The sequence below is a fragment of the Cyprinodon variegatus genome, unplaced genomic scaffold (genome assembly GCF_000732505.1).
Source record: "Cyprinodon variegatus isolate N-32 unplaced genomic scaffold, C_variegatus-1.0 Scaffold1386, whole genome shotgun sequence".
NCBI classification, from domain to species: Eukaryota; Metazoa; Chordata; class Actinopteri; order Cyprinodontiformes; family Cyprinodontidae; genus Cyprinodon; species Cyprinodon variegatus.
In genome coordinates this window covers 69167-78535 of record NW_015151839.1, presented here as the reverse complement: position 1 = coordinate 78535, position 9369 = coordinate 69167, and the positions used below count along the sequence as shown (strand labels likewise).

Here is a 9369-nt window from a genome sequence, read left to right as displayed (position 1 = left end):
CTAATAATTACAGAACACAGTTATAATTTGTTTTCATATATATTGGATGAAGCAGACTCACAGGATAGCTTTTACAGTTATATATTTCATATTTTACTGTTATTATTTTTCACAGTGGGTTTATGTAAAGAGCTGATTGGCTAAGGAAATCTATTGGCGTGGTAGTGTTAAAAAAATAATAAACTGGACAGGCGTGCAGTGGACTATTGAGCAAAGAGTAAATTTCTCCACTGTTAGATCAATAAAGTCAATCAATCAAGAGGCTCCAAACAGCTGTGGGGAGTGCCCTCCAAATGATGCTGCCAAAATTTGTCAGGGCCATAATATGCATGAAAGAGCCCAATGTGCCCAGAGACAAAAAGATTGCAACAGCGCCCTCCCATGTTCTACATGGAAATGAACAGTTATTACAGACATGAAATTCACATATTTAAATTTTATTTATTCATTCAGAAATTTCATTAATTTAAACGTATTTTAAGAACGAAGCCACTGTTTCAGATCGCATAGCCCAATTTTCTTTACATTCGCCTCATGCGGAACCAACCTTTTGGCAGTAGACGTCCACTATCGGGATTATTAGACGGTTGCACTGCTCTTACCTCACGGTGTTGAAGGCATGTTAGACCGTGAAATATTACTGCTAACATCAGCTGAATCGGGTTTCTTTGTAGTTTTAAGTTTTGACGAGATAGTTTGATTTACACTTTTATATTAAATAAAGAGCTACGGTGCGGGAAAGTGTGCTTTAAGTTGTTAGCTTGTTAGCAGAGTTTTGAGTTAACTTGCAAATCATACTGTAGCTTTTACTGATTTGTTAAAGGAGCAGGTAAGTGAGACTTTGTGTCCCGTTGGACTTAATATTAAACAATGTTATTGTTATTTTGACTGCATTTAAGAATGATACAAGTTTGTGTGCAAATGCAAGACAAATTCTTAAATTACTGATTGGTTGACTTTATTGATCTCACAGTAGAGAAATTTACTAGTTACATCGGTTCAAAGAATCAAAAACAAGAAGTTGCTATAAGGAGGAAAAGGTGCATGGGTGCGTCCACTTATATGTATATATATCAGCTGAAGTCTCCTATTAAACAGGATTACAAAATGTAATCACTGAAAGTCAGGATGCAAGGAAAGTTATGTATGGTTTAAAAAAAAATCTAAACCATTTTGTTTTTAATTTACCCTAAATAAAATCCAGTACCAGCAGATGTCATAAGAAATCTAGAAATCAGTAAATGGAATCCATCTTGGTGTGATTCAGTTTTAGGGTAAATTAAGCTGTTCTGGTAATAAAGAACCAACAGATGGGTTTATGATTAAGTTGGGGAGCAAAAAAGCAGAATTACTTTCTTAAACTGGGCGATTAAACAATATTAGTATCTTCTATTAGTGTCTTGAGAAAAACCTGATCAATATAAATATATAAAATGAGATTAGGTTGCATTACTTCACCTCCAGCAAAATAACTGTTAGCATGCAGAGTCTGAATAAAATAATCTTTGGTCTGTGCTAAAGCTAAACGTCCTGATTGCTCGTGCCCGACTCAGTTCTGCAAACCATTTATAAAAATACCCAACTACTCAGTTGGTAGCTTACTTCATAGTAAATTATTTTAATGATAAAATACATTTACAGTTTGGTTCTACAATAACGGTTGATTTTTGTTCATTGTTTCAGGGTGAAGACATGGAGGCGTCAGTGGAGGACACAACAGAGAGAGCAACAAATGCTGCTGTAAAGGGAGAAGCTTCCATCAAACAAGAGTAAGAAGCTTTGATAAACACTGGACACTGGTAAAAACTACTGTTTAGAGTGAACATTACAACAGCTTCAACATGGTAGCTCATCGTCGTGCATCCTTACCAGTAATGTTACGTTACCAGTAATGATGCATACATTACATTTCTGCCAAATTCAGCAGAACATTTCACTTCATTTATTTAAAAAAATCTTCTACATATGCAAATTGGGTAATCTGCATTGTTATTGTTTTGAGTTTTTATTTTTTTATTTTTTTTTATTGTGCCATTATGACCGATTTATTTCATTAACACATTTGAGCTATGAACAAAATGATAAAAAAAAATAATAAATCTCCCTTTTTCTGCAGATTTATCACCACCAAAGATAAATTTCATGGCTTTCTGGATTCAGAATGGCAGAACTCCAAAGGAGAGAAGGCCAGTGAAAACTGCACCCCTCTGGAGAAAAAAGAAGATCCCTCTGTGGAAGAAGAACCTGAATCTAAAAAACCCAAGCTGGACCCTGAAGATGCAAAGAAAACAGAGAAAATGGATAAGAAAAAATTTCGGGGACAGAACAAGTCAAGGCCGCACAAAAAGCCCACTAGTTATGAAGAAAAGCGACTGTGTATGTCAGTCATTCAGGTAGAACGCTCTTCCTGGACTCTTAAGATCCTTCTCAAAATAATTTTAGATCCCAGCAATAACATTGATTATTCTCACCCTTCTAGAACCAAGCTGCGTGCAAGTTTGGCGACAAGTGCATTTTTTACCACGATGTGGCAGAGTACATGGCCTCTAAGCCCGCTGACATCGGGGAGCGCTGTCACCTCTACGACACATTTGGAAAATGCGAATACGGGCTCGCCTGTCGCTTCGCTAAGGCCCACACTACTGCTGACTTCAAAACCATGGAGAAGGCAGACCTGGTTAAAGCTTACGAAGGCAGAACTATGATGAAGAACAGCTTGAGTAAAGACCTGCAGTATCGCCTGAGGAAGCGCTCAGTCACTTTCGAAAAGTCAGAGGAGTACCTGAAAACGCTTTGTAACAACAGAGATAAGAAGGAACAGCAAGGGAACGGTAAGAGACAGGTTTGTTTTTGTGAGTCACAGAAGTCTTTATTTGGTCATGTTTTTTTAAATTCCCCATGCATCAGCTTTCTTATTTACTTTCTCTACAGTATGGATATTTTTTTTGGCAGCTGTGAAGTTTTCAGCATAGGCGACATTTCTTGAAGCTGTGTATGAAACTTTCAGGCTTTGCAGGAGCCTGCTAAAGGTTTTATGCAGGATTTTGCACACATAGGACTTCTTAAACACTAAATTTAGATTAATCTCAATTTATTTCTATGTCTCCATTTTATAACAAATCTTATTATATTTTATAACAAATCAAATTTGACACCCCATTTAAATAAAATTAATTTTCAAACACACTGAGTTAATATCAACCTAGTAAATTCCAAAATTATCTTATTATCATTTCCATCCAGTTTCAAACAATTCAACTCCATCAAAATCATGTTGCAATGCAGTCAAATTCAGTCTCTCGGCTAAGCGGTAAAAAATAAAATCCGTAAAGCATTATTTAATAACTTTTGACCCAAGTATTGGCTTAATTTGAGTAATATTGAATTATTCTTTCTAGTCAATATATGTGTATAAATGATCCATGCAGGCTGGTCCCAGGTGTCCTTTTGGCTTCAAAGAAAACATAAGAGACTACAAAGAAGAAAATGAGAATTGTAGCTGCAGTAGAAGGAAAAATAAAAACAGAGAACAAACACAAAGTGGATGGCACCAATAATTAATGGAGAATAGCTGAAACTGGTCTGTAAGCTTTCACTTGATTCAAAATGGGCAATATTTTATTTTCAAATCTGACCCAGTGCTTCCAAATAAAGCACATTTCCCTCCTCAAGTAGGATCTCTTCATGTCCACTTTGTGAGTGTAATTTGACCAAAAAAAAAAATACTTGTAGCATAGTTTGTATAATAAGCTGTTATATGTAGGTGAAGGGCTAACAGCAACTTTTCCTAAATGAAAGTGCAGAAAACTTAAGAGAGAAAATGGTTCAATCTGAGAACCACTTTTGAGCAGCTGCAAATCGACAAGCAATTGTGATTAAAAGGCTCCAAAAATAAACGTCTGGTTTGCTTTAGCTTATCTGCTTCCTTCACACATTATAAATGCAATATTTACTGAACCTTAATAAAAGCAAACAACCATTTTACTGATGATAACGGTCTCTTTGCCAAAAGGCAGAGAGTCAATATAAAGTTTGAACAACTTTAAAATGTTTAATTTTTCCAAATATTTTAGAACTATGATCTAAAATACATTTGAACGAGTTTATTTTATGTGTATATTCAGGTGATCTTTGCACAGCTGAGGTATCTACAAACCCAACAGAAGACAAGCAGGATGTTTCTACTGAAGAACTGGTACAACCTGAAACTTTCATATGCTCTTTGGCAATCTTAAGTCTGTTATTGCATTTTTATTTTTATTTATTTATTTTTATTAATCTTAGCCTTTTTGTTTTTTCCCTTATTAGCTCCCCACCAGCCCAGACAGCCAGCCTCCAGTGAAAACTATTGGCCCACTAACAGATGCCGATGTTATCAAACTGCGATCCTGTGAAAAGAAAAAGGTACATATCAGACAAACTTCCTTTTTAAGTTCCTCTTTATATTTAATAACAGAATCCTCTTTACAGAAACCTGTAGAAACCATTATAAGCTAATTTATATGAAGTGTGTTAAAAGTTGCTGCAAGGTTGTTTGAGCTTAATTTCTTAAACATTTGTCTATGTTGAAGGTTGACTTCCGGGACAAGCTCTATCTCGCTCCTCTAACAACAGTAAGTAGGACAGATGAAGAACATTAATTTTTAAATAAGTCGTTATATTTTATTTTTATTTGAAGTTCTGTTATAACTTTAAACTTTTTAATTTGTTTCAGGGGGATATTGTGTACTAAATATGAAGTGATGCATAAATGTGAAGTAAAACTAATGAAAATCAGAAAAATGGAGCATGGCTGTTTTTCCTCCTTAACTCTGAATCGTCTGAGTAAAATCCAGAGCAACATGTAGGAGCCAGAAGCCACCAAAGCAGTTATAGATTCCCCCTGTTTGTAACCAGACTTAGAGGTTTATGAAATAATTACAAGCTTTTAATATCTCCCAAAGCATTGTACAGTCCATCATTTGGGGCTATTGCTAAAGTAAAGTTGCACTTTTAAGAAATCTCTATCTTATCTAGAAAAGCTTTTTTATTATGCACTAGTTTTTTTTGTTTTTTTTTTTTGTTTGTCACATATAATCTTAATAAATACATTAAAATTAGTGGATGTACATTGACAAAGATCCAACTTTATGTTTTGTTGTCAGTGCGGGAACCTGCCTTTCCGTCGCGTGTGCAAACGCTTTGGAGCAGACATCACCTGTGGGGAGATGGCCATGTGCACAAACCTGCTGCAGGGGCATCAGTCAGAGTGGGCCCTCCTGAAGAGGCATGAGAGTGAAGATCTGTTTGGTGTTCAGGTGATGGTCTTTCGTCGGGCTTATTGCGAGCCTCTGCAGACATATTCTGCGTCTCTCTCTCTGGAATTAACATTATGCTAATGTTTTGCTGCAGGTCGAAGGCTGTTTTCCAGATACCATGACGAGGTGTGCTGAGCTCATCAACACCTACACTGATGTTGATTTTGTGGATATCAACTCTGGATGCCCCATTGATCTTGTTTATAAGAAGGTGAATTGTTGTTTAGCCTCTTTAAGCTTGGCAGAGAAAAGGAGAAAACTTTTGTGGATGCATCTCACCTTCCAAAGCATTATCTTTACAACACTGTCTTAAAAGCATTCACAATTGATATTTTTAACTTTCCTCCATCCTTTGTGGAACTTAATTGGTGTGAACAGGGGCTCAAACCTAAGGGTTGTTTAGAAAGACCAATTAGCAGCCATGTTTTTGGGATGTGAGACTAATCGGTGCTAGCCACCACATCACACAGCCCGGCCTTTCTTACACAAGCAGTTCATAGCGGATGTAACATTAAGTGTCAGAGAAGGGTCTCTGACAGACAGATTTTTACTTTGTTAATTTCTAGGAATATCTGAAAAAACATATCTATATCAGTGCAGCAGATCCAACCTGCCTGAGCTTGGCAGGGTCTTCAGAGAGGAGTAATTGAAAGCACCCTAAAAACATGAAGACACAAAGCTGTAGTTGCTGTCAAAGGTGTTTTACCGGTAATAAAGATTTGTACAAACCCTGTGGATACATGTGAAAAAATATCCTTTTTTTTTATTGTATTAATTAGCATAAAGTGGGGGATTTTGTAAAGAATTTTGAGGCTGCAGCATAAATGTAAAAAACTAAACTCCATTCAGCCTTCCTGTTGGCTACTGAAGATGTCCCTCTCTCTTTAGAGGCTCTAGCCTGGATGAACAGGAGATTCTCAACACATGGAAAACCCAGTTTCCTTTTAGATTACTTTATGCTTCCTCTGCCTTCATTTTTAAACACCTCATAGACACAGAAGAATCCACTTTGACTCATCTAGCTTCACTAGCATGCAGGCTTAATGTTGGCTTTATCAGAGTTTGTTGTTAGGATTTATGTATGGTGTGTTCACTGACCTGAAAAAGCTATTAGGTTTCTTTTCCTCAGTTTAGGGCCAAAAATACTCAAGACTTGTTACAGTTTTTTTTTTTCTCCCATCGTTTCTAGTTTAGCTTTTTAAATGCTGGGAGGATTTCAACATTTAGGTTATCCAGGCTGAGGACTAGAATTTCAAGTAAAGAAAATCCATTCAACAGGATAAACATTAAAGTTGATATAAACACCTCTATTAAAGTACAAATCAGGGTGGACTTTGCTTTTTATACTGAAAATGGAAGTTTTAACACCTAGGAGGCCTAATTTAAACTTAATAAAACATGTTTTTTACAGTTCATTTCATAAAAACCAACACGTAGATATGTTTTCCATTATCGGTACAGACTGTAGTTTATGGCACAACCATTAAAGCTTATTATACAACCTGTTAACTGTTTCTATTTGTTCTCCATCATCAGGGTGGAGGATGTGGCTTGATGACCAGAACCAGAAAATTTGAACATATCATTAAGGGAATGAATTATGTAAGTAGAGAATATATATTTTTGTTTTGCTGATGTTTTAAAACGAACCACATTAAGAAATAAGTTTTAAATTGAGTTTGACATATCTAGAAAGCTCAGACTGGTTAAAAATGTGTCTCTCGTCACTTCCTGAAGGTCCTTGATGTCCCGCTAACAGTGAAGATCCGCACTGGTGTGCAGGAGAAGTCCAACATTGCGCACAAACTTATAGGAGAGATGAAGAATTGGGGTGTCTCCATGATCACGGTGAGTCTCCACTTAGAAGGAGGCACGCGTAAAGGTTTGATGGCAGTTACATGTTTTAGGGCGAAGGGAAGGGAAACATTTAGGGCTGCAACTAACAATTGTTTTGCTAATCGATTTTGTCGATTATTTTTCCAATTGATAATCAGATATCAAAAGATTCCTTAAAGAGGCTTTTTTTACAGAATAAAACCAGGTGAAACTAAAACCGAGTTCTGGTAAGAACATATTGATGAAAAAGTTTATTTTAATGCAAAATATTCATATATATTTACAATTTTGATATAATTACTCCTCTAAGTAGGTTTCTGTATCAGCTCAAGGTATGTTTTGGTCTCTATAGTCCAGTTAAAGAATAATCGATTACTAAATTAGTTGATAAATATTTCAATAATTGATTAATCCAATTGTTTCACACCTAGACATTTTACTCAATTTTAGGGTTGAAGGAAGTTTGAAAGTATCCAACATTGTACAGTAACTCACAGTGTAATTATTACTAATGGATTGAATAAAATCAAAGTGTTTTTATTATGTAAAAGCACTTGTAAAGCTTTTAATTTAAAGATCTCTGTTATCTACATAGATTGCTGTGTAGTATTGCTTCATAGGTTTTTGCCTCATATTTTTTTCTCTTTCATGGCTGGTTGTTTATTATTGAGGTTGACATACAGGAGTTATAACGATGTTATTTTCTTACAGCTGCATGGCAGATCCAGGGAACAGCGCTACACAAAGTTAGCTGACTGGGACTATATCAGCACATGTGCTAAGGTGGCCAGTCCTGTTCCATTATTTGGTACGTGGAGTTTTAAAAAAAGACTCAGAACAAAAGGCGGATCCAAGGCTGTAAAACTATTTATAGATATTAGGATGTGGTTTAAATTTGAGTTGAACTTATTGTAACCTGTTTTTGTCCAGGTAATGGAGACATTCTGTCTTATGAGGATGCCATGAAAGCACGAGAGACCGGTGTTTCTGGTATCATGATTGCAAGGTTGGTGTTTTTTTACATACTCTATTGAGAAAGTGATGAGAACCACTGAGCAGGTGGATTTACAGCCATGGAGGAGAATATTCATCCTCTTTTACTTTAATGGTTTTCACTCATCAGGATGGATCTGCATTTGGATTTAAGGGCAAACGCAGCAGCAGTGTTCTCATTTTTCTGGTGTTTACTTGGTGCAAAAGTGGGAGGAAATTAATGACCACAGAGGAGTGATTGTTTGCGTCACATCAAAGCCGCTTCTAAATTTGAAGTTGACAAGTGCAAGAAAAAAAAAGCCTAACAAGTAGAAAAAAATTGAAAATAACTGCTCATCCTCCCAGAGGCATTCTTGTAAATTTGTGTGTCTCTATTGCACTTTTGGATTTAACCACTAGATTGTTCTTATTTTAAATGAACTGAATTTAATCTTTAAATTCAGTGTGATGCTACAGCTCAGGCATTTCTCAAAGGTCTTTCTACAAAAAGGTACAAGTTTTAGTTGAAGATATAATTACGTATTTTGAACCTATTTAGAAAACTAAACATCTAATATAAGATTTTAAAGTACTGATTATAAATAGACTTAAAAAAAAAGCTTGTTAATAATAATTCCTTTCATTTAAAGAGCTCTATGGAAATTGTATAATATTTTAATAAGTTTTGTCTTGTTTATCTCAGGGGGGCCCTCATCAAGCCTTGGATTTTCACAGAGATAAAGGAGAGCCGGCACTGGGACATATCATCCAGTGAGCGACTTGATATCCTGAAGGATTTCACCAACTTTGGCCTGGAACACTGGGGTTCTGACACTCAGGGTGTGGAAAAGACCCGGAACTTCCTGCTGGAGTGGCTCTCCTTTATGTGCAGGTCTGAAACAGCAGTCTTTTTTTCAAATGGCACTTTTTATTTTAATCCTCATTAAACCTGTAACATGCATGCTTACTGATATCCTAGTGAATCAAGCTCTTTGGGGGCACATACAATAAAAGAGGTTTTTAGGGGTCCCTATAACAGTGTGTACTATAATTACATCAATCTGTTTTAATTGTTTTTTTCTTTTTACTTTAGTACCCATAACAAAGTCAAATAATGAGAAATTAATTGTATTGTTTTCTTATATCTCTTAGATATATTCCCGTGGGCCTGTTGGAGCGAGTGCCTCAGAAGATAAACGAGAGGCCTCCATATTACATGGGCAGGAACTACTTGGAGTCCCTGATGGCAAGTCAGCATGCTGAC

General features: G+C 36.0%; 1 protein-coding gene across 1 annotated transcript in view; it reads left to right on the top strand.

Moving 5' to 3' along the window:
* The first annotated feature begins 592 nt into the window (after positions 1 to 592).
* The window catches only part of dus3l (dihydrouridine synthase 3-like), an 11715-nt gene continuing 2938 nt past the window's right edge, over positions 593 to 9369 (top strand). Inside the window, exons 1-15 of the mRNA XM_015402705.1 lie at positions 593 to 829; positions 1684 to 1769; positions 2117 to 2393; positions 2480 to 2831; positions 4125 to 4195; positions 4309 to 4404; positions 4572 to 4613; positions 5145 to 5297; positions 5392 to 5508; positions 6834 to 6899; positions 7035 to 7145; positions 7845 to 7941; positions 8064 to 8139; positions 8809 to 8997; positions 9258 to 9363. Of these exons, the coding sequence (XP_015258191.1) occupies positions 1693 to 1769; positions 2117 to 2393; positions 2480 to 2831; positions 4125 to 4195; positions 4309 to 4404; positions 4572 to 4613; positions 5145 to 5297; positions 5392 to 5508; positions 6834 to 6899; positions 7035 to 7145; positions 7845 to 7941; positions 8064 to 8139; positions 8809 to 8997; positions 9258 to 9363 (1830 nt within the window). The 5' untranslated portion in view covers positions 593 to 829; positions 1684 to 1692. The remainder of the gene's footprint in view (positions 830 to 1683; positions 1770 to 2116; positions 2394 to 2479; positions 2832 to 4124; positions 4196 to 4308; positions 4405 to 4571; positions 4614 to 5144; positions 5298 to 5391; positions 5509 to 6833; positions 6900 to 7034; positions 7146 to 7844; positions 7942 to 8063; positions 8140 to 8808; positions 8998 to 9257; positions 9364 to 9369) is intronic.